Source organism: Pezoporus occidentalis, unplaced genomic scaffold (genome assembly GCF_034315485.1).
Source record: "Pezoporus occidentalis ecotype Australia unplaced genomic scaffold, CSIRO_AGI_Poc_V1 ctg27, whole genome shotgun sequence".
NCBI lineage: Eukaryota > Metazoa > Chordata > Aves > Psittaciformes > Psittacidae > Pezoporus > Pezoporus occidentalis.
In genome coordinates this window covers 6954576-6978901 of record NW_026914611.1, presented here as the reverse complement: position 1 = coordinate 6978901, position 24326 = coordinate 6954576, and the positions used below count along the sequence as shown (strand labels likewise).

The 24326-nt window shown below is 39.2% G+C and overlaps 1 protein-coding gene across 2 annotated transcripts in view; it reads left to right on the top strand.

The window, feature by feature from the left end:
• The window catches only part of ABCC4 (ATP binding cassette subfamily C member 4 (PEL blood group)), a 154481-nt gene that overhangs the window by 98596 nt on the left and 31559 nt on the right, over positions 1–24326 (top strand). For both annotated transcript variants that reach the window (XM_062624594.1, XM_062624596.1), the window contains exons 21-26: positions 7927–8077; positions 8714–8833; positions 12463–12573; positions 14082–14182; positions 16423–16614; positions 20939–21094. In XM_062624594.1, coding sequence (XP_062480578.1) covers positions 7927–8077; positions 8714–8833; positions 12463–12573; positions 14082–14182; positions 16423–16614; positions 20939–21094 — 831 coding nt within the window. The remainder of the gene's footprint in view (positions 1–7926; positions 8078–8713; positions 8834–12462; positions 12574–14081; positions 14183–16422; positions 16615–20938; positions 21095–24326) is intronic.

Sequence of the window (24326 nt, the reverse complement as noted above, 5' to 3'; positions counted from 1 at the left end):
CAAAGAACTAAGTAGAGAATAAACCATTTGTAGTAGTACTAAAGAGAAAAGTACCCATTGTTGAATCAAATGTTTTGATTTCATCAGGGTCTCTGCTCAGTGGGGATGTCTTGGGCTTATGTAGCCTGGGAAGAGTTTTGGAAATAACTTCTAAGAGGTAGGAGGGGAGCAGAAATTGCCAAGCCATTCTTTATTTTCCTTTAAAACTATCAGTTATTTGGCAGTAGGGATTGATAGATGAGATAAAAAAAAAAATGCATTGCTTTGGGAATCTTAAAGCGAGTGGAACAGCCAACAAAGTGGCCACACTTGGCAATGGTGGGGGGTACTGGAGTCACAGACCCGCTAAATTACGATAATGGAAAGGGATGCTTTCCGCTACCTGAGAAGAAGTAGTTTCTGGGAGGGTTGGGTGGTGCCAGACATTTTTCTGTACTATTTCACAGGTTCTGTCAAGAGTTGTGCAAAAAGCAAAGCGTGTGTGTGTGCATGTTCTACACTCTCTGATTAATGCTGTTTCCTCAAGCAACCATGTAAAATTGTGCTTGGCATCTGAGGTGTTCCACATGTCCTGGTACAAAAAGCACTATAGTTTATGTGAATAGTTTGTGTGTGTGTGTGTGCTTTTTTTTTTCCTTGGGAAAAGAACAGTGTCAGGGTATAGCTGTAAGAATATAGGGACTCGATATATTTACAAGAGTTGACAACAAACTTAGCACTGCTGAACAACAAAAATGTATTAACTTTTTACATGATTTATATAGGCAGATCAGAATAAAGGTATAACTAACTTCCTACAACCTTAAGAAGAGGAACTCTCACTTCTACATAGATCCTCATTGCAAATGTGGGCCTTGCTGCCCAAATACCTGAGAACACTTTTGTGCAGAAGTGCCTAGTGGGCACAAGGTGCAACAGAAGAAAAGCATTTGAGAAAATCAAATTAAAGGTCCTTTTCAGGTTTTTGCTGCTCATAAATAGAAAAATACATTGTCCACAGACATCCATGAGACAGTTGGCACTGTCCTTTTTTGTGTGACAGTACTGATTTCCATGTACAGTGGGTGTATGAACAGGAGCTGCAAGCAGAGATGCATAAGTAAATACCATAGCTTTGGTTCTGCTAAAAGCTTGATTTTTTTCATGGAAAAACTGTATTAGCTGCAAGTAACTTTTTACCGTAGCCAAAGGGCCTTGGCAACTAATTTCTTACATGAGTGAAGGTAATTCATGATAAAAAAGAAAATAACCTCTATATGATGTAGGAATGTAATGCAGAGTTTTAAAGGACAAGTATTTTGAGTGTCTGGCAGCATCAGGAAGTCCTGGGCTTCATTTCTAAAGCATCGATATCTGGAAGTCTCAGACAACATATGGGCTGTAAGTTTTGAGAACTGCTATTGGGATTGAGACCTGCATAAGCTAGTTAAGCCTCTTGGCCCAGGGTGCCCAGGAGGCCTATTTCTAGCCTTTGTTGTAGACTTAAGAGATTATTGATGATAGGATGTTGTTTAAATACAACAGAATAGTGGCAGTGCCAATGTATTAAAGAAAACACCCTTTTTAATATAAGGTCACTTCTTAAAGAACAATTGGACACAGTTTGCCACAAAACTCAAAACAAATATTAAGGCTTCTAACTTAATGGCAGAATGCGTGCCAAGTCAATGAATGAGCATGTTGGTGGCACTGAAAACATTTGCCCTGGGGAGCTAAGTATATGCTTGTTTGCTTGGAAAAACAATGATACAGAAAGACTATCTTAAAGAGACAAGAGCAAATAGAAGGTACTGGCATTAAGGATGTGATTGGGAATTTCAGATACATTTCTGTGATATATTTGACATGCATTCAGGACGTTTTCAGTGACATATGGATTTAGTTAGGTAACCTCTTGCCAACTAATTGCAAATAGCAGGATGCAGAAGAGGGGAGGGTGTCTTATAGGAGATAAGACAAGCTTGCTGGTTTTGAAGCTTTTAGAGCTGGCAACATTTAGTTCTTACTTTTTTTCTTTCACTCATTTTATCTGAAATACTGGTTTCATTTCTTTTCCAGCTGTGCCTTTTTTTTTCCTCTTTCAGTCCATTGGTTGTCTTTTCTTTGTACTCCTAGTTTTCTTGTGGATGCACATTTTCCTAAAGCTGAATTAGCACTGGCTGAGAGCTGCCATTCCTGTCAAAGATTGCTGTCACTGGTTGCTTCAGAAAAGAACAACATCCGAGATGTCTTTTAAATATTGGAGTTATGTGCAACATTTCTTCTCTAGTACTCCTGAGTCTTCCTTGCTTTTTCTCTCAAGCCAAATCTGTTCCTGACAGTTTGAGGCAAGCAACAGTACAAACAGCCATATGTCCCTTTTTTTTTTTTTTTAACTAGTTCCAAAAGAAAACTCATAAATTTCATTAAAAAGGTGGTTTAAAGACAAGACTACACGCCTCAACTCAGGCACTTTAAGTGAATAAAATGAAGTAGAGCTGTTTATATCTGAGGATTGCGGTACAAAGGTAAATGATTTCTATTTGGATGTTTGCTGGGGTTTTTTTTGTAATCAATGACAAAACCAGCAAAAAAATGTTTAGTGTGGTTCGATATGCTGCTCTGGATGCAGCTGGCCTGAGTGAAATGTTTATCACTCTGATCTGCTCATTGCAATGAAGCTTCTCCCCAGGGGAGCTTGTCCTCTGGTGTGCCAGTTTAACCCACAGCCTTTGCAGTTGTGCTTTAACAGAGCTGCAGGACTATCAGTCCAGGCAGTCCGGTTTGCAGAAGCATGTTAGAAAATACAGTAAAGTTTTCAAGGAAAAAGAGAATGTCAGAACTGGATTAGGGATTGATTGTGCATGCAGTTATTTGGCACAGCCAACGAGGAAATAGTTTTAGTAAGGGGGAGGGGAGGAGGAGGAAAGGTGATGCCAAGCAAGTATGAACAGAGTGGGGTTTTGTAGTTTCTTGACCTGGCTTTGCTTCAGACAGCACAGCCTGACTGATAGTGCCCTAAATTAATGCAGTGAAGGTTGCAAACTTGAAATCCAGGGTATGCGCTGTTGCTATTATTAAATCCATATGGCTTCATGGCAGTGTCCATGGGCTAATATAAGACTTGGGAGTGCATATTGGGGTCCAAGGAGTAGGAGCTGGGGGTGGGAGCAGGATTGGTGTATTAACTTCTGATTAAATACTGGTAAAACCAGTCACGGAACACTGCAGTTCTTGGGTGGAATTTGGCTGCAGATTCAGTCATCAAAATTCAGGTATCTCCTTGTCGGGCTTTAGGTCCTTACTTTGCTGTAGTCAGAGTACATCTCTTCAATACAATTAGTGGACTCTTGACAGCCATAGGGTCACCAGGTATCCACTTAAAGTTTAGATGAATCACTTTCTAAGCTAAACTAGGACAGGAGTTTCACTGTGTAAGTCACATGTAGACTCCCATATTCAGGTTTCTGAGTCTCAAATCCCATCCCTTGGCCTCCACTTGTTCATTAGAGATCCTAACAGGTCACTGGCTGCAAGTCCAGAGTGGTGTGGTTCCTATGGTAGTAGGTCCTGTATCGTAGCTGTCAAACCCATGTGGATGACAGAGCAGACCAAGAACTTACAGACACATGACTGTGTTGTACCCTTTGTGTGTATATTTTATAAGAGATGCTGAAATACACTGTAAGGTCCATTTAAAAAACAGACAGAAAAGTCCCCCACAAAACTCCTTTTTTAGTTATGGAAGATGGCAGACCTCAAGGATCTGATTCCATGGAGCTCATTAGAGAGAAGACAGCTGTCTGCTGGTTACTTTCATGAGGACATAAAGGACTCTTAAGTACCCATTGGAGCAAAGTGTCAGCAGATCTGAGGGTTTCAGAATGGGGTTGTACATGAAGGCCAGGTGCCCTTTTCAAAGACTTACTTAAGCCAAATTTGAAATACTGAGCTATGGTTATAACTGATATGGAGGGGCAGTGATCTGTGGGATGAAAGGTTAGGCATTCTTATGAGACATCTTGAACTCTAGGTCTTGCTTTTGCATTTTTCTGCTGTCAACTTTATTAAATGACTTCAAATGTCTTACAATTTGTCATAAGATTTTTAACATATGAATGTTACAGTTTCTGCAAACAAAGGGAAGGGCTTATAGCTTTTGATATATGTAAGCTTGTGATAAATGTGTAGCTTGCAGCTTTTAATTTCCATGGTTTTCCAGGTTTTTGGGTTTTTTTGGTTTGTTTTTTTTTCTTGCATTAAATGGTTTTCAGTTGTGTGTTTGTGGTACAGGAATACCATATTCTCCTAGATCAAGACCTGTTTGAGGTAGAAACTCCAGGATGTCACTCAGCGCTTATAAGAATGAGGAATATGTAGGTCATCAGAAGATAAAGGGAAAACCCACGTTTCACAACCTGATGTGCTGATCAAAGCATTCACTTCCCCAGAGGTTATGGGAGGGTATGCTTGCTCCAGTAAGACAGGAGATTTCCTGAGGGAAATCAAGAACAGAGTGACTGACCAAAGCATGAGGGAAATCTCTTGGCATTTTTTCCAGCAAGAGGAAGACTTCAACAGAAACAGCTCATGTGGGTTTTTGTACTGTAGGGTATGTGCAGTCTGTGAGTGGGAGAGGATAGTTTCTCCAGGGAAACAAAAGCAAATTTGAAGGTGGACAGTCTAGCTCCATTGGGAAGCAAATTAGGTTTCTCCATCCTGGTCTTTTCAGTCTCGGTAATGTGTGCATCTGTTGTCTTTTGTGTAAGGTGTCCTTGGTTCCAATACTGTTCAGATAGCTATCAAATGTAATTAATTGGCTCCCTTTTAAAAAAGCTTTGGCTGTTAGTTTCTGCAGAGTCATTACAGAAGACTTGTAAAGGTGGAAATTAAGAAATACAGTTAAAGGTGCTAGTTCTGTAGGCCACATGTCTTTTACATAGAGAATTTTTGCCTGCTTAGCCTTTGATGCAATTTTTAATTGTAAGCTGATTCTGCTAGACAAGGTCTAGATGCCCAGTCCTGAGCTTTTCTTGCTGTGCAAACTGAATACCTAGCTCACTGCTTGTCTCCAGAGAGAAGAGCAGTCAGACTACTCCCATTATCATTATCATCAGCCTGCTGATTACCTCAGGTCCCCCAGCTTGCACACAGGGAACCTGCTCACAGCTGGGGCAGTCTCCAGCTGAAGAGGTTAGCTGTCTCTTGTGAAACTCGGGAGCTAGAACGTTTACCTTACCTCATACCATAACTACAAGATTACAGTCTGCAAATGGTTGTGTCTGGCTTTCAGACTACTTCATTAAGAGTTAATTTGTATGCACGTTTGGTTTTCAAAAAAAAAAAACAACACACATGACTGATCCACCCTATCATAAATTTTTATAATGATAAGGTGGTGCGGGCTCATCTAAAATTCCTTCCAAAGGCGGTGTCAGATTTTTACTTTAGTCATCCTAACCATCTTTTCCTTCCCTGTATTTTTGCCATAGCAAGGCTTTGTTTACATGAGCTGGATCCTAATAGTTCTACTCCCGCTTCCACCCCCACCAGCTCTTTGCAACATATTATAGATTATCATTACTAAAAGTTCAGATTGGCTTCTTTATTTTTTGTTAAGGAGCATTTATTCTCCTTGAATTCTTCTCCTTAAAGCACCTTCCTCAATGCTTCACTTCAGGTTTGCGGCTGATGGTATGAGGAGTCAGAAGTAATTCAGTGTGACTGTCTAGGATGTAACGGAGGGAGAAGGGGAAGGTAGCGGGTGTATAAATCTGACTGGGGAGTAAGTTGTCAGAAGGAAGGAACGGACTTCCGTCTCCGTTTGCTGATGAGGATGGAAGTGAGGGAGTCTTTAGAAATTAGCTAGTGTGTGGATGGTTGGCAGGCTTGGCGGAAACAACAGCTAGGGAAAATAGTGATCTAGACAGGAGAAGATTTGGAGGCGGTCAGGAATCGTTATTTCCTTTCTCCTCATCCTGCAGTAAAAATTCAATGTTTACGAGGTTTTAAGGAGCACAGAAGAAATAGAAGGTAGAAAAGGGCTGACAGCAGTGCTGGTGAGGAGTCAAGGTGCTTTGTTTTGCTTTGTGCTGACATAAGCATGTGCATAATTGATGCAAGTGAAATACCGTGTACTCTTGCTGCTACCTTAACTCCTCATTATGAAATCCAGGTAAAATGTTCACAATCTACTGCATGTATCTAGAAGGTCAGACAGCATGATGTCATCAGCGCCTTAACCCACAGATGAGCAGTGTAGTGGTAATGCAGCTTCCTTGAGAGCTCCTACCCTGTACCTACTCTATAGCTACTTTCCATAACAGATTTATGAGACCCTATAATGTGTGTTCAGGATCTATGAAATGCAGGGCTTTACACTGATAAATCCTCTATCATGAGCCAAGATCTCGCCTAGAGCCAAAGACTAAATTGTGCCAACTCATGCAGTCGTAATGGGTAAAGTGTGTGGGTTTGCTGTTTTGTCAGGTGAAACTAGGGTAAAGCCAAAGAAGCCTCCAGAAGACTAAAAGAAACAGATGTAGAGAAAACAGTTGTGCTCTGGTTTGGCTTTAGAACATGGGGGGGGGGGGCGGGAAGCATAACAGGAAATGCAGTGTTTCACAGGCACTACCATTGAAAGTGTTTGGAAGTCCAGGTAGCTCTCCGCTATCTGACCTTAGCTGATACATCGCTTAACTTCTCCAACTTGATGCACAGAGAAAGGGATGGAAGCCTTTTTGCTGTAATACATGCATTCTTGGGACCCAGTGGCCACTAGTGAATTTTTGGGATCCAGAAATCAGGCGACCACAAAATTCAGCTGGAATCTACTTGTACATCATAAGCAATGATGAAGAAGGTGGCTCCTTTACAGTCCATAAAATGCAGATCCTTTAGAAAATACTGACATTTCTAAGGAATTCGTTAATGAAAATCATACAGAAACTTAGTGTTGAGCTAAAATTTCAGTTGGCTAGGTTTTGTATGGGGCGGGCTTTTCTGTGTTATGGTGGGGTTTTCCCCTCCCCTCCTCTTCTAAGGAGCAAAAGGCCTCACCCTGATTTCAGCGTGCCACACTTACATACATACACAGCTGGTGTTCTGAAACAAATCTGTGTGCAGATAATGCTTTTTATAGTGTATTCAATCTGGAAGTTGGATATGAAGGTTGTCAAGTGGTCTGCAGGGAATGGGAGAGCCCAGGAGGCTGGGCCAGGATCCACTGTCCTAAGCCACAAAGCTTCATTTTGCATTATGTATAGTTTTTTAAGAGTAAATTCAGGTTTACCCCATCCTGAATCTCATATGCTAAAGTAAACCTGGCAAAACTAGCTTCTTGTGATGTTTCTTGCAGTGTTTAACATTTTATTTGTAACATTTCCCACTGCAGGCCTTTGGGATGAAAAAGCTCACTTTGTCCGATACTGGGTTTTCTTTCTAAATGGGACATAGTTTTTTATACGGAAGTTACAAGTCTGTGTGGAAAGCTGTTCCAACTGTCAAGTCTTTCAACTGAAACTCAGTCTTTGAACAGTTTCTTTCTGCTTGGAATGAAAAGCATATCCCTGATTCACCAGGTAGCTTGGGTCCATTAAAGATTAGTTGCCCATTAATCATCTATTACTTCGTTAGAGCAGTCACAGAATATTCCACAGAGACACATGCTAATGTTCAATCCACTGGTTTTGTAAGGACGTTTCTTAAAGAACAAGTAATGTAGAAGAAAACCATAAACTGCACAATTAGTCAGGTTTGGTATCACTGTAAATTCTTCAAGTTGCTTAAAAATAGATGTCGCTTATGTTATACAATGTATCAGCTCTTAAGTTTGGTCGTTATGTTTAAATATTTAAGTGTTTCAGTAGTGTTAAATAGTTTTATACCTGCTCTAAATTAAGTTCTTCTGGCAAAGAGTTTTTTTATTTTGTTTCTATTGTGCTCCAGACTCTCCTACAGATTTTTGGTGTGGTGGCTGTGGCTGTGGCAGTGATTCCTTGGATACTCATCCCCTTAATTCCACTATTTATTCTTTTCATTTTTCTTCGACGATATTTCTTAGACACTTCAAGAGATATTAAACGTCTAGAATCCACAAGTATGTAGTTTGGCGGGACATAATGTTAGCTCAAAGCCTGCTTATTATTATGTGAAATGCTAGTATTTTATAGACAATCCATCAAGGATTTTTTTCTTTTCTATGCAAATAACTTCCTTATTGCTTTGATTCAACTAGTGAATTACATGCTTAGCTCCTGTTTTGCATAATGATAAACTTTGGGTATGTCAGTTTTACTACCTGTAAGTAAAGCTACTTCAGAACATGCTAAGTTGCTGGTCATTCGGACCTTGCATGCACATACTAACGGTGTTTCTGACCTAATGTGGCTCTTGTGCTTGACTGTAGCTTCACTATGATATGAAATATTAAGCATTATGAATAACAAACATGGGTGCCTCATATCATTAATAAAGCTCAAAGAGTTTCTTCAGTGACAGCTATTGTTAAAGACGTATGACATTTTTGTATAAATTAATGTGCCTGTCTGTCTGACTGGTTCTAATTGAGTAAGAGGACTATGGTTAAAAGCACTGCATATTTATTCTAAGAGGATGCAGTACAGTAACTTGTGTGGTTAAATATAAAGTAGTAGGATTAACGATTAGTGTGCTACAAAAAGAATTAAATGTTGTCCTTCAGCTATTGCTAAGTTATTCTCATTTCCCTTTGTAGCTAGAAGTCCAGTGTTCTCCCACTTGTCGTCATCCCTCCAGGGACTTTGGACTATTCGGGCTTTGAAAGCAGAGGAAAGATTTCAAAAATTATTTGATGCACACCAAGACCTCCACTCAGGTTTGTGATGAATTGACGTGAAAAATCAAATCTTTGCTCTGTAGGAGGGAAATATCTTATGCCCTCAGCGACATGTATGTAATGTGCATTAAACTCAGTAGGAGCTGTGCATTCGTCTCTTTAGGGTAAAATTTCTCTGTTAGAACAAAAACGTTCCTATCTGTCTAGATTTTGAGAGTTTACTTTGGGCTGTAATACGATTTGAGATAGCCACGCACATGTTTTAACAATGTCTAAGATAAACAATTTAAAGTATGCCTGATAAGAATATTTAAAGAATAATTTTTGACATTTTCTTGGATTCTGTCTTTAAAAAGAGAGGGGGTAGGGTGAAGGAACAAGCTCTATTGTGAAGCATTTAAGATTAAGTAGAGTGCTAGGAGTAGGCAGAGATGATGATTATAAATCATCTTGGAAAAGTTTCATAAATCTCACTTCTTTTTTATTTGAGGAGCTTTCAGAGCTCAAATCTAATATATGGCATTAACATGACTAGAAGGTGTAAAACATTAGTATTCTGCAAGTATAAGTTATACAGTTCAGGTTTGCATTGTGATTCTTTGCCTTCTGTCAATGAGATGTTCTCTCTTACAGTGTTTTTCAAGATGCGGTAGAATTAAAGTTTGCAATAGTGTGTTTGTTAACTAAGATCTTGTATTTCCTTTGTCATAAGGCATACAAGTATGTTCTGTGGCTTTTTTAAAATTTACAGACTTCTAAGGTTTCAGACCAGACCAGTTGATCTTTTCTGAAGCTCAGCTTACCACAGGCTGTAGAATTGCACACACTGAGCTCTGTGTAGAGCCCAGTAAGTTGTGACTGGGGAAGCATATCTTCCAGGGAGGCACCCCTAGCTTTGCATTCCCCTTTTCTTATTATCTTCAAGTCACTAGTTATCTGACCAAATCAATGTTACAGCAGCTGATAGCAAGGGAACACAAAGTTGTTTCTTAAGCTTTTTAGTAAAAGACATCTTTAGTCAATAAACTGTGTATAAAAGCTTCACCATAAAAAGAGGACTGTAACCTTTAGAAGAAATATTTTCTTGTATTTTAAGGTCAGATCTAAGGATCACAAACACACTATTTTCCAGCCCATTTTATGCATCTCTCTAATAAAACTGCCAGTATTTCCCCTCCTGGGCAGTTCAGGAACCTGCTTTTGAGATCAAGCTTCAGTGTTTACAGTTGCATTCTTTTGTCTATCTGCTTGCTTCATCTTGGTGTCTTTTCCACCAGAGTATTTGAGATATAATAGCTTGTTTAGCATGTATGTAATTTTTGGTCCTTTGAAGGAATATTGAGCCAGCAGTGTGCCTGGGTAGAAAAGGCAGCCAGCAACATCTGTGCTGAATTAACAGGACCACGGCCAGTGGAAGGAGGAAAGTGATTATCCCCCTCAACACTTGTTAGCCCACATCTGGAATACTTCATCCAGTTTTGGACCCCCAGATGCAGGAAACACTCTAGAAGTGCTTTCAGTGTAGACCACTAAGATGGTCAGGGACTAACAAGAGACATCTCCCTATGAGGAGAGACTGAGGAAACTGGGTTTGTTTAACTTGCAGAAGAGAAGGCTTACGGAGGATTTAATAGCTGCCATCCAGTACCTGCAGGATGTTACCAAGAAGATAGGCTCTTCACAGTGGTGCATGGTGGGAGGAGCAACAAAATGGCGTATGACTGTCCGTAGACCATATAAAATGTCTTGTTTAATGAAACCAGCTCCTAAATGTGTGGTTGGGCATAAGCAGCCACAGTTGGTGTAGATTTGACTAAGAGGTTACCAGTTCTGGGCCTTACCCGTCTCTTGTCATCCTCTCTTTCCCTCAGCTGTCCTCCAGAACTTACATGGAGTTCTATTGGCTGATTTGATCAGTTCATTATCTGGTTATCCAAAATGATCTGTCTTAAAATCAGACTTACCTCCTCTGTTTATATGCAAAAGGAAGGTTACTTTACTTTGAATCTTTTCCAGCACTGGGCTGAGAAACATTGAAAGAGTTGAAATAGCACTGATCTTTAGCATGGAGTGTATGACAAGCAATTGTAGAATCATAGAGTGTCTTGGGTTTGAAGGGACCTTAAAGATCATCTAGCTCCAACCCCCCCCACCACAGGCAGGTACACCTTCCACTAGACCAGGGTGCTCAAAGCTACGTCCAGCCTGACCTTGAACACTGCCTGGGAGGGGGCAGCCACAGCTTCTCTGGAAGCCGGTGTCTCGCCACCCTCACAGTACAGAACTTCCAACCAGTATCTAATCTAAATTTATCCTCTTTTAACCCATTCCCCCTTGTCCTATTACTCCATGCCCTTGTATAAAGTCCCTCTCCAGATTTCTTGTAAGGCCCCTTTAAGTACTGGAAGGCTGCTGTAAGGTCTCCCCTAGCCTGTCTCCATAGCTCCAGCCCTCTGATCATCTTCATGGACCTCCTCTGGACTTCCTCCAGCAGGTCCATATCCTTCTTGTGGTGTTGGCCACAGAGCCTTACACAGCGCTGCAGGTGGGCTGGATGTAGCCTGGTCATTTTACCATTTGACTTTTTGCAAAGCAGCACCTCCAAGTCTTTCTGCTTAGGGCTTCTCTCATTCCATTCTCTGCCCAGCCTGTATTTGGGATTGCCCTGACCAGGGTGCAGGGCCTTGAGCTTGGCCTTGTTGAAACTCATGAGGTTCACACTGGCCCTTCTCTCAAGCATGTCAAGGTCCCTTCCCTCCAGTGTGCCGACCGCACTGCACAGCTTGGTTTTGTTGGCAAACTTGCTGAGGGTGGACTCAGTCCTACTATCCATGGCACCAACATGAGCAATGAAGAAAGGGTTGGAATGGCGGGTTGGAATGGTAACCTTCTGCTGTGACTAAGTAGCAGCTGGAACAGTTCGTCCAACTGCAGCCTAAGCAATAAATAATGCCGTATTTTGTTATGGCTACTTCTAGTTTTGGCCCTGAATCAAACATTTTGCCTTCTATATTGCAGTGTCTTTTCCTGCTATCTGCTGTATCTTGTACTGTAGCGTGTTTGTCTGAACTGGAATTTAGCACCAAATTTGGACACCTGGATTTGAGTGCCCAGTGGGGATGTCCACCTGTGAGCTTCACTGAGAATGAATACATGCATTTAGTCACTTGCATAGCTCTGTAGCTCCTCTGGCCAGATAGAGTAGCTCTTACGGGAGCTTAACCAGCTGCAGCTGCCTTCTAAACATTTGGCTCTGATGGTTGTGTTGTGATATGTTTTAGCTAAAAGCCTGTGGACTGTAGTCCAGCTACACCAACTGTAGTTGTACTTCTGCTTTTGTATACGGTTCCTGAATCCACTAGAGTTTAAAAAAAGGCTTACACTTCAAATAAACGGACCATACTTCAGGCTGTAACGTTTTTTTTCCGTATTACTGTATATTCTACTAGCTGTGGTTGCTATTGTGATTGCTAATAGTGTGAAAACTAGATGAGGCCATTTCAGGAAAACTGGACAATATTCTGATCACCATCAGGCCATGGTGATCATGCACTTGAAGATGGCAATGTTGGAGGGGTTTTAACAACTTATATTAACATTAATGATAATTATACAGCTCAGTTTTCTAATAATCCACTGGTTTTATGTCTTTGTAAAATACACTTTAGAGGCCTGGTTTCTATTTTTGACAACCTCGAGGTGGTTTGCTGTACGTCTGGATGCCATCTGTGCCATTTTTGTAATAGTGGTTGCCTTTGGTTCCCTGGTTCTCGCCAAAAGTAAGTACAGATGTTAGCAAAAGTTCACCCAGTAATTACCATGTATAGTAATGTCTAATTCTTTTTCATAATTTGCTGTTTCTAATTGTTTAAGGGCTGTAATTAAGTTAAATGTTTCTTTTTAGATCATGATCTCTTCCTCGGTCTAGGGCACTGAGGCTGTATCTGCTTCCCTGGAAATACTGGAGGCAGTTCAGACATATTCTGGGGTTAGGCATACATCTACCATCACCCCCAAATGTGCAAACTAGCAGATCTGTAGTCTTCACTTCTGAGACTCAGACCAGTAAGAACAAATAAATCTTTTTCCCCACCTTTGGTTTGTTGGTTGGTTGTTGTTGGTTGTTGGTTTTTTTTTTTTTGGGGGGGGGGGGGTGTGGCCTACAGGGCTTTGCTTTACATACTGGAACGCCCACGGAGCTGCTTCTTAACAACTTTCTTCCTTTCTACACATGGCACAGTAGGCCAAAAGGCAAGCTAAAATTCCTAGGGATACTCTTATGATAGCTTGGATCAGCACGATAGGCCAGTTCCAGAAAGAAAATCGCCTTGTAAAAAGACATTTTATGTTCACTGTCACTCATGAACTGTCATTAGTGTATGCATCATCCAGGATGTAATTGGGCTAGATGTACTAGAATGAGATAGTCATCTAAAATATGAAGGAAGAAGTAATTATCTTGGACATGAAAATTAGTGCTAATTTGCTGGTTTTGTTTCTTTTCTTTTTCCTTTGGATAAGTTCTGTAAATGCATGTGTTTTAAAATTTGAACACTCTGTGCTGCTCAACACTGAAAATCTTAAATTGGGTTTGATGTTATTAGAATGCAAAAAGACAAGTCAGAACAATGGTCCTGAATCTTTCTTTGCCTCTGAATAAGGAGTAGCTCTCTTAAAGTCAATAGAGCTGTGCCAGGTTAAAGTTCAAGTAAGCCAGAGGACAACCATGCTTAATATTGGGCCAGACATAACTCATTTATTTTGCAAGAGGAGACCCACTGAACACAATGAATGCTTATATAAACAAGGGAAGAAATATTCTGTCCTGTTATTTTATCTGGTCACTTACAAGAGTGCAAAGTGATGTAAAAACATTCATAACTTTGAAATCACTTTACACTAATTTTTTACTTACATTTAGGGACTGATCTAATTTTTTTAGAAAAAACATGAAAAGTTACTACTGTTCAGCCAGGTAGGGATGACTGTAACAAGCTGCGTAAGTATGATCTTGAGACTGAACCTCAGTTTTTAGATAAAATGACACGCCAAGGAAAACTGGGACAGTCTTTTCAAATACAATTTCCAAAATGTACCTAAAAAAATGCAGGAAGTAGCTGTTCTGCCTGGAGGTACTCATTGTGCAGATGGCAAGTATGGTGTAACCAAACAGAATCCTGGCTGTGATGCTTCCACCATATGAGCAACCTCATGAAAGTGAAGTTAACTAGGATTTTGTGTAATTACTGGTGTACTTATTTGATTCTCTTCTTTCCTTGTTGTGCAGCTTTGAACGCGGGACAGGTTGGTTTGGCGCTATCCTATGCAATCACCCTCATGGGAACATTCCAGTGGGGTGTTAGACAAAGTGCTGAAGTTGAAAACCTGGTAATGTTTATTTCTGCCTTTTCACCTCTTGGTTCCTTTTCATGGTTGTGACATGAGGCCTTAAGGATGGGATTCTTCTTAATTATCTTAGGACATTAATACCTTAGCAAACAATTGGAGCACCACTTACAGTCCATAAAGAAAAATAGCCTCTTCAGGGGTATAATTTGTCTGGGTGATTTTGAATGTCTGTTGAGATGAATTGTGCCTAGTGAGTTTCCCTCTCTATTCATAGTAAGGGAGGTTTTATAATCTCCCTTTACAACAGCAGATAGAGACTGTCTAGTTACAGTGTAGACAATTGTGTTACAACTTGCTAAAATTACAAGAAATAAATCCCTCTCTGTAAATAAGATTTTACATTTAATTTTTCTTTTAGATTTGGGGGTTTAAATGTAAATTAAAAATTTATTTATATCCGTCATGGCATTTTTAGGGTCCTGTTAATTCATTGTAAATTCACAACTCTTAATTTGTTGTGAGTTAATAAATACTTGAAAAGTGTTTATGTTCTGCTGAGAGGACTGTGTGTTTTCCAAACTTTAGCAAGTAAAATGCCTTCCACCAATTTACAATGTTTACTAGCATGTTTCAGTTGCCTGTTTACTTTCTTAAGTTAATATATAAAAAGACTAAAAAAAAAGAACATATTAAGCATAAACTGGAGGGGTTTTGTGTTGCTTTGACAACTCAAGGTTACTTGTAATTATTATTTGCTGACCATAGTCTAGGAAATACACGTAGTCCTTTTGTAGAAGTTACAAAGCCATGTTTAATAACAGATAAAATTCATAATAATGATAGATTAGTATTATTTTGTTGTCTAGCACATTGCTTCTTCAGAGCATTTGTCAGCCATGAATAAATTAGTGGTGACAGACTTTGTTGAGAAATGGGAAGAAAGCTTTTGTTTTTTTCTTACCAGTTGGAAACTTTTAGAAGTGTCAGTCTCTGGGACTCTCTTACGTAGTGAGTTACTCTCTTGGAGGCTGTGATTCAGAAATACTTTGAAGGAGAAAGGCTTGCCATTCACTAACCTTTGATGTGGAATGCTGATCATTATATGGAGCTGTGAAACTTCTTTCACAGGTGGGCATCCACCAAAACCCCCTTGTTATTAAAGTCTGAGTACATTTGGGGGAGGCAGGAACATTACCTCTCTGTTCTACTCTGTCATTCCTTCCTTACGTGCTTTTCCTTGGAGCTTAGTTTGTAGAATGGAAAGGGTAGATGGCAACAAGGTCAGAGAACTTGTTGCCTGGTGACCTGTGCCTATAAAGCCACTCCAGGCAAGATACGCCTACTGAGTATCTTTATGATGGTTCTTTTTTTTTCAGTATCCATCTGTGGGTGGATACTGTTAAAGACAATTAGTAGTATTGAGAAGATGTATGGATGAGTATGCACATCAGAGCCTAAACAGAACTTTTATTATTTGCCCAATGGGAAAAAAATGTCTAGATAGCTCAACTTCTGTTTCTCTTCCTTCCTGTAAGGTTAGAGGCATCAGCAAATCATAGGATCAGAATAGTTAGGGTTGGAAAGGACCTTATGATCATCTAGTTATTGTAGTTTCTTTTGTATCTGGCATAAAATACATGGGAGAAAACTTTTATTGCATGTAAGTCACTAACAATACGGTGACAGCTGTCTTGGATTGTGGAGTTGCTTGTGACAGATATTTAGAAGATTTTCCAGGGGTGAGCACAGTGGTAATGATGAGGACAAAAATGGGATGATGAAGCCAATAACTTGATTCTAGTAGCTATTGTGCATCTGCATGTAGCTTATACAGCAGTTTCATTTCTAGCCTTTGTTTTCCCAGCACACAATAAAATGCTGTCATCTTGGTCAAGACTGACAGACAACTCATAGCTTGGATTTCTTAATATTTGTGGGTGTACTTAGATTTGTAATTAATCCCACTGGTTAGCCATGAATGCTTATGTATGGATTTATGCATCATGATAATCTGGGTCTGTAGCAGGCCATGAGAGGCATTCTTTCCACTTTTTCAGTTGTATAAAGTAAGCATAGGATGCTACCAAATAATCTTATCTGTGATGAAAAAAAACAAACCTCTGTAATAATTTGCATTGAATCTTTCTAGTAAAAAATATACACAAACATGTGTATGTAATATTTGCAATATATGCAGTAAGCTGAAATTTATGTAATATCTGAATATATGAAATATATTGTGTAATTTATGAAATATATGTCTTCTTTCCTCCCCTTAGATGATATCAGCAGAAAGAGTAATGGAATACACAGAACTTGAAAAAGAAGCTCCTTGGGAAACCAACAAGCATCCACCACCTGAATGGCCAAACCAAGGAATGATAGCATTTGAAAATGTTAACTTCACTTACAGTCTGGATGGACCTTTGGTGTTAAGACATTTGTCTGTTTTAATTAAACCAAAAGAAAAGGTATGTATATGGCTGTCTGTAGGCATGCACAGAAATTAAGCAAAGATGATAAACTGACACAACGCTGTGTGATAAAAGTGCATTATAAAATACATGGATGTTAGGAAATTAGTAAGTGTACTTTTAAAGAATAAGCCTTAGTCATATTTAAAGACAAAAGTTGGAGCCTATTTATTTCCTGTAAGTGTAGCATGCATGCATCTGGGAGCATGACATTTCTGTGCGTCAAAAAAAAAAAAGGGTTATTTGATAATACCCTAAAAAAATTGGGTTTCACTGGGAAGTGGCAGACATTCAAAACACTGGCTAAGGCCAAAGTGTTTATTCAAATCCAAAGTAAATGGACCTGTGTTAGGAAATTGTGGATTCAGTAGAGGGAACATAAATGGAACAAAGGATGTCAGCAGACAAAGGTGAGCAGAGACAATTGAAAATAAGGAATGTACATGCTCTTGCACAGAGCCCCAGATGGAAGAGAGAAGAAAGAAATATAAATCAATTGTATAACTTTAAAATTGGGGATTTTATTTCAATTCCTTTCGGCTACCAATCCAATTAGCTGTTGCGATTAATTAGATTGGTAGCCAAAAGAAGCATAGAAATAAAACTCTTCTTCCTCTGCAAATTTGACTCTTCCTCCCCAATTTTGACGCTATCGCAATTGAAAGAGGGCTGCAGGGAAAGTCTCCCCCACAGATAAAATTAAATTAGAGACTTGCAGTGTTAATTCGTGTTTTGCTACATTTCAAACACACATGTACTTTTTTGATTAGGATTATCTTCCCTAGGAGGCTAGTTCAACTCTCTACAATCATTGCCCTGGCCTCATTTGTAACATGCTTTTCCATTCAGTCCCAAATCTGTTTCATTCCTCAAGTGGACCTTTTAATAACATGCATGTTACAGAAATTGAGCCCAACTTTGCTGCATGGAGATGATCTCATGGAATTAGGTGTGGGTGAGTTAAAAATGGTGCTTAAGAGCAGCAAAGGGGATGTTTATCTGCTCTCTACTTTTATTGCCTATGGGCCATCTCTAGCTGTTATATATCATTCCAGTGTAATGGCAGACAAGAACGTTTGCATTTTTTAGTGAGAGACAAAGTAAAAAATGAAAGCAAGAAATATTAGCAGTGTATGACTCAGTCCTAGGTGGGGGCAGAAGGAGGAGGGATGACGGGGGGGGGTATTTATTTTTGCTGAGTGGTTATGCTGTGGTTTTGTCACCCTGAACTGAATTGTCCCGTTTGAAACTATTGCTAAAAACTTCATGTTTGCGTTCTATGATGTTGTGCACAATACTGCAGTAAACTGCCACTGTGTAAAATAAATCTCCCAAGCGTCTGTGCTCCTTATATTGGTTTTAATTACTGCGAAGTGTCTCTTCAGAACCAGGTTTCCAGATGCTCTAGGGATTTTGCCCATAAGCCTTTCTTTGAGAGCTCTTAGGCATGCTTAGATGCCTGGCTCATACAGACTTCTGGTGGCTGCAGTACCACTAGCAGTTTGACTGAGTTAAAGCTTCTGTGGTGCTTGTAGTTGTGCCCATCGAGTGCCCACTTTGGGAAGCCATAGGTACAGTAAGAATGGAGGAGGTGATTACTAGGAGATCACTTGTGGGTTAGGGTCTCTTTGTCTCAGCATTCAGGATTTCCCTACTATCAAAGCAGGCTAGGAATGATCCTCTGTTTTAACCATCTTTGCTCATGTAGCATAGTCTGCCAGGGACAGACTGGGGAGTGCTCACATAAGGAGCACTGCCAGCAGCCGACTGTGATTAACCTCTTTAGCTACTATAGCTGCAGCAGGAAAAGGTTAGCCTCAGGTTTTAAACACCACTATCTTTGTTTCAGGGTGCTTATGAGTACTTATTGACTAAATCATTGTTAAATGCACCTTGTCCTGACAGATCCTAAATCTGAGGGTCTGGCTCCATGAAAAAGTTAGGAGGGTGAGAGTCCAGATTTACGGCATGGCAGCTGTTCGTGTAAATACTGTCACAGCATAGCACGAAAGGGAGGTTGCCTGAGGGATAACAAAGACATGGGCAGTTTCAGTGGAGTAGCTGACGTGCTGTAAATCTCACTCCCATTTGTTGTGCAGCTCTACTTTGAAGTACAAGTGACACTTGAGTAATGATAAGCCCAGCATAGCAGGTGTACTCCTGAGTATGCACGTGGCTCACAGCAGCCCACAAAATTGTGGCCATGTGATTCCTGTTAGGTAGCTGGGACTTCCATTTCCAGACCATCACTGTATTTGCACTGGCTGGGAACACAGACCTCTGAAGAATACGATGTATTGAAAAATAAGTAAATGTGTATAGTGAGAGCTGTTTCACATTCATGTCAATTTTCAGCAGCCTGTAGTCAGTTGGACCAAAAATACGTAGACTCCTCTAAATACTGAAGAGCATAGTCCTTTCATTTGATGCCAAACTGAAAGTGGGACTTTGACAATATGCAGAGCAGCTGCATTTTTATTTTAAGTATCAAATGTATTTTTTCTGTTTTTTTTTTTATATCCTTAATACAATACTTTATATTACTGACATTTATAGAGGAACAATTGAACTTTTGTTTTCACAACTGTGGGTGTCTGTGTTCTCCATTCAGCATTTTCTTTCTGAGCTGTAGTGTATCTGTTCAGAACTATTTTTCCTTTGTTTCTCTGATAGAATTTAGAATGCTAGACATTTTATCATTTATTGTAGCAGATTTGCTTAAATTAGGCTGTATCTTTAATAATAAGCACTGTATAAATGTTAATTAGTTTATATACAATAGTAAAATAATGAATTGTTGGATGAAATTATTGAATTGGAAAATGGAAGTGTAAAATGCCTTTTAGATTATGCAGTATAAGTTGCTCCTTGCAGTATACTTTTTATAGTGTTTTGTGAAGTTTTGATGAAATGTGGGCACTGCTGCTTTGTCTGAGCTTAGTGTCTCTGACTGTTAACAAGTTTCTCCTTGCTGTTCCATGTAGTTTCCTGTGCTTAATTTCATTGTAGCAGTTACACATCTGAGTCTCAGGCAGTGGGTAGTTGCCCTCTGGTGTCTGTACGTATACTCATGAAGACCTTCATGTTTCTTCCTCCCTTCTGCACCCCAGTCACTTCACCAGGCTATATTGTGCATGTTTAATCCTCATAAATCCTTCCTCATCAAATCAGTATCTCTAACCTGTATTAAGTTTATGTTGCACTTCTCTGAACTCTTTCCAGTGTGTTGATTTCTTTCTGGAAACGCCGCGATTAGAAGCGAGTGCAGGAAGTAACAAATCCTGCCAGATCAGATCTGTGTGGAGGGTTACGCCCATCACCTTCTCTGGTACAGCTGATTGCTGTACATTGTTTTCTCTAAGAATCCTTTACCTGAAGACAACATTTAAATAAAAAAGTTTGCTGTTCAAGTAGTATTTAATCACCACTAATTATGTGTCTCCTTTCAGTTATTAATGGGCCTTCTTTCTCCCAAGGGTTGGTTTCATATGAAATATTTGTAGGTCTCAACCCCTTGTTCATTAAAGTTAGCAATCCTGTATTTTGCATTGTCTCTACCTCTTTTTTTTTTGAAAATCATTATTTGTTCACATTGCATACAGCTTCTGATTTTAATTTGGGAACATGCAGAAGCCTGAATCACTGTGAATTTATTACTCACTTTTCCTTCAGTTTGAAAAGGAATTGCAGCTTGCTCAGATGGCCTTGTAGCTTCAATACTTGTGCCCTCTCTGTTGAAGCTGTCTGAAGCATGAATACAGTTTACAGTCATGCTGGTTTTGGCTTTAGAATTTGGCTGCTTTAAAGTACTTCAGCTTAATCATGCTAACCAAAATCAGTCTTAAGTTATTTAAATTGGAGTTACTGCTCGCTCATACATTGTTCCCAGAGTGCTTTATGGGAGTCAGTACTTTTTTGGGTTGAAAAGTAGATGTATGCCTGACTTTATTTGCCTAACATCACCCAGAAAACCAGGCTTAGTATAAAAACTAGCAGCCTTGAATAATATTACTCTATATACCAACCCACTTTATCTTTTTTCCACAATAAAACACCACACTTCAAGGGAAGACCTTTCACCTTTTACTATGATCCAGGAAACTGTTGGGTATCCAAATGACACTTGAATCCAGGCTGACACTTGAATCCAGGCTGATTTTTGTGGGGAGGATTTTTCCTCTTGAAAACAAATGTTAATTATAAAGAAGTTTTATTTGGTGCTTGTTCTACTATGAATCCTGTGATGTAAAACTGTTTCTTGCACCTTAATTTGTCCTGAAAAACTCATGGTTTAATTGTACAAGCTTGGCTTGCTCTGTAGGTTGGAATAGTGGGAAGAACTGGAGCTGGGAAAAGCTCCCTGATAGCAGCCCTCTTTCGCTTAGCGGAACCTGAAGGAAGGATTTGGATTGATAAGTACTTGACGTCAGAGCTAGGACTCCATGACTTGCGGAAGAAAATCTCAATTATACCTCAGGTAAGAGCGTGACGTGGTCTACCCTAAGCATTTTCACCTCAGTATTTAAAATGCTTTGCAGGGTTATGTTCCCCCTGCACCCCTCTATGCAGTAGACATAGAAACTTCAGTGAGGCATTATTCTTACTTGAGTAAGGTTTTGATTATTTTAAGATAAACAGAATCAGTATCAGGGACTGTGGCATTTTCTTCCTGATTTTGTCCTGTCTGTTCCTCTGGAATACGTGTGCATAGGTGTTAGCAGCATGCTGTCTTGTAGTCTGGGAAAAAGCAGAGAAAGTCTGACAAGAATATACCAATCTTCAGCAGTCCTCTGGGGTCACTTGATCCTTTGGCAGCAGTTCCTGCTTGATGTGTTGGTTGAAGCTTCCTTACTAAGGGACTTTGAGTGACATCTGGTTAAAATGGTAATGGACAGTGGTTCTAAGCCTCTCTTACCTGCTGCTTTTTTTAATTTTCCATTTCCAAGAGTAGGAGTCAGAGAACAGAAGCAGGTATGCTATTATCAAAACACAGGTACTCCCCCACCAATTGGATTGTTGCCTAATGCAGGATGTCTGCTGTTTCTGCAGGCTGAAGGCTTTGTTATTACACAGTGGAGGTACTCACTGGAACTAGGCGTCTTTTGTATATAAAGAGGACTTTATGTGGATTTAAGTTTTTTCTGTTGTTGTTGTTTGTGTGCAGTCTTCTTTTCTCCTGAAAGCAGGTTATCATCAGTTCATTCAAGGTCTATAGCTTTTTTAAAGCCTTGCCTGTAACTATTGCGAGTGGTTTCTACCTTCAGAAGAATTCAACCCAGTTGAATAAAATAGAGTACTGAGACAGGAAAACTGCTAGTCTAATATACTTTCTACATTTTGAGTGATAAGGAATGCTCAAAGTTCACTGCATTTAATTATACATGTTGGGGTTGGTTTGGTTTTTTTTTTCATATATTGGTCTGCTGCCATAGCTATAAAACTATTTTAATCCAGTTGAATTTTGTGATTTTATCAAGTTTATATACATGATAGGGCTTTCATTATAGTCCTAAAGGGTTTTAAGTGTCTGAAGGCTAGCAGGTAGCATTTCTTTTCCACATAAGGGAGGACTTGTTTCCACTAAAAATAAGCAAAACTATGAAGTGGTGGTAATAAGAAGAAGAGGAGGGTTTGAAGTAAGGTTTATACTGTAGTAAACTGAGTGATAGGTATTGTCTTGTACTGCATTAATAGTAGTGTCAATGATAGAAATAGTAATGTAACATCAGGTAGTTATTTTGCAGCACATAACTTTATAATTATGTAGGAAGCTAAGAAACCAGAGGGAGAGATGCTTATTAAAATTATAACATCAAACAAGCTAAACAGAACCATTCCTAGAGAGTGATGAGGCAAGACTGAAGTTTTCTTACATGTTAAGTTTAAATACCTACCTGGAGAAATAAAAATGTGCTTGGGCTTCTAATTGCTTGCTTAGATGGAGCTCTGTGAAGGCTGTGTTCGTAAATCTTTCCTATGCAAATGTTGTCTGCCTCCCTGACTGCAAGCATTTTTACAACAATTATTTACAGGTTTGTCTTATTACTTTCCTCTCATAAACCAGTCTATTTTAAATAATAATCTGTGTCAGAAATGATAATTAAAAAATATCCTTATCTTCTGTTGCAGTATGTCTGTTGTTAGGACTTTTATAATAGTTATGAACCCTTTATAAATTCAGCCAACCTATAAAAATGGATTGAAAAGGAAAATAAACATAATAATACCTTCAAAACACCCCAAATGGTGTATTACAATATGTATTGGTAAACAAATTACTTCCTAGGTGTTTTTTGAACAAAAAATTTCTTTAACCTGTTAATTTTTTTAAAATCCTTTGTTCATTCAGCAGGCTTTTTAGTGACATATTGCTAATGCAGCAGATACCGTCAAGTAATTGGCATGCTATGTCAAGATATGCACGTGTTCTTTTACATTGCTTGTGGCATGTTCTCTTTTTGTTAATCATTTTATACCACTCAGAGTGGTTTAGAAATTAAGACACAATGAAAGGGTTAAGGTCTAAATTCTGTTCCAATTTGCTGCAGCCCTTTGGAGCTGGGCACCACTAGGGTTAGATGGAGCATAAGTCACAACAGAGTTTAATCTCAGAATAAGATGCAGTTATCCAATGTAAGTTAGACTTTATTTCCTTGGGGAAGTAAAAAAGAAAACATTTTGCATAAGATCTCTCCAGTTTAAAGAAGACTGACAATATGATGTATGGTCTCCCTTTATGATTTAGCACTGTTACAGCATTTGACTTGTTACTGTCTTTATGTGTAGTATTAAGAAGAGTTTAGGCCTAAAGTAGTGTCAGTGCATGACTTTCAGGTCTGGCAACTCATATTTGTGAGTATTGATCTGTTGCTTAAGAAGTTCTGCACCAAAAGTTGTCTTCTTGCTTCTCAAATACTACATTTCCCAGTGTGAATTAATTTATGCCAGTTTGATTAATGATGTTATTGGTCTGATTGGGAGTTGAAGTAGAGCAAGCTTACTTCGACCACAGGTAAACCCACGTTGGTACCTGAATAGGAGAAAGTACTGATTTGACTCCCTGATGTATTTTGAGTGAGAACTTTGCCCAGCAGTGCTCCAGTTCTAAGTATCTAAGTATCCAGTTCTTTGATGCTGTGGCAGTGTAGATTAACTTCTGTGTGTATAGGTTTAAAAGTTATATTGAAATGGTGAAAGCTTAATTCCTCTTAGGCTCTGGTGGTAAAATTGAAGGGCATTTATGGTATGAAATGAAAAAAACACTCACAAGCAGCTAGAGAAGGAAAACCAGAAAGGCATTGTGAGCTCTTTTATTCCTCTCTGGTTTAAGTACTTCAAAAACAAATTTTCAAAACTGCCCAAATGTAATTTAGGAGTGTAAGTTCATTGACAGTGGTAGTTGCTAGTTTTCATTAACAATACCAGGAGGACAGCAGTGATTTCATGTAAGTATATATATAGCTTGTGGCATCAAAACAGTGGCATGTAAATACCCATTTGAATGCCAACATAACTGTGTACAGCAATTTACAAACAGACCTGTCTTGTTTGGTAAATTATCTTCACACAGACTGGTAGAACACTTGCCTCCCCCTCCTCCTTTAAGTAAGCTATTGTGAAATACTCATTTGCATTTCATAAAAGATAGCTGCTTTTTGGACATTTCTGTGCTATTTGTTGGTATAGGTTAGTTCTGTTTATTATTATAT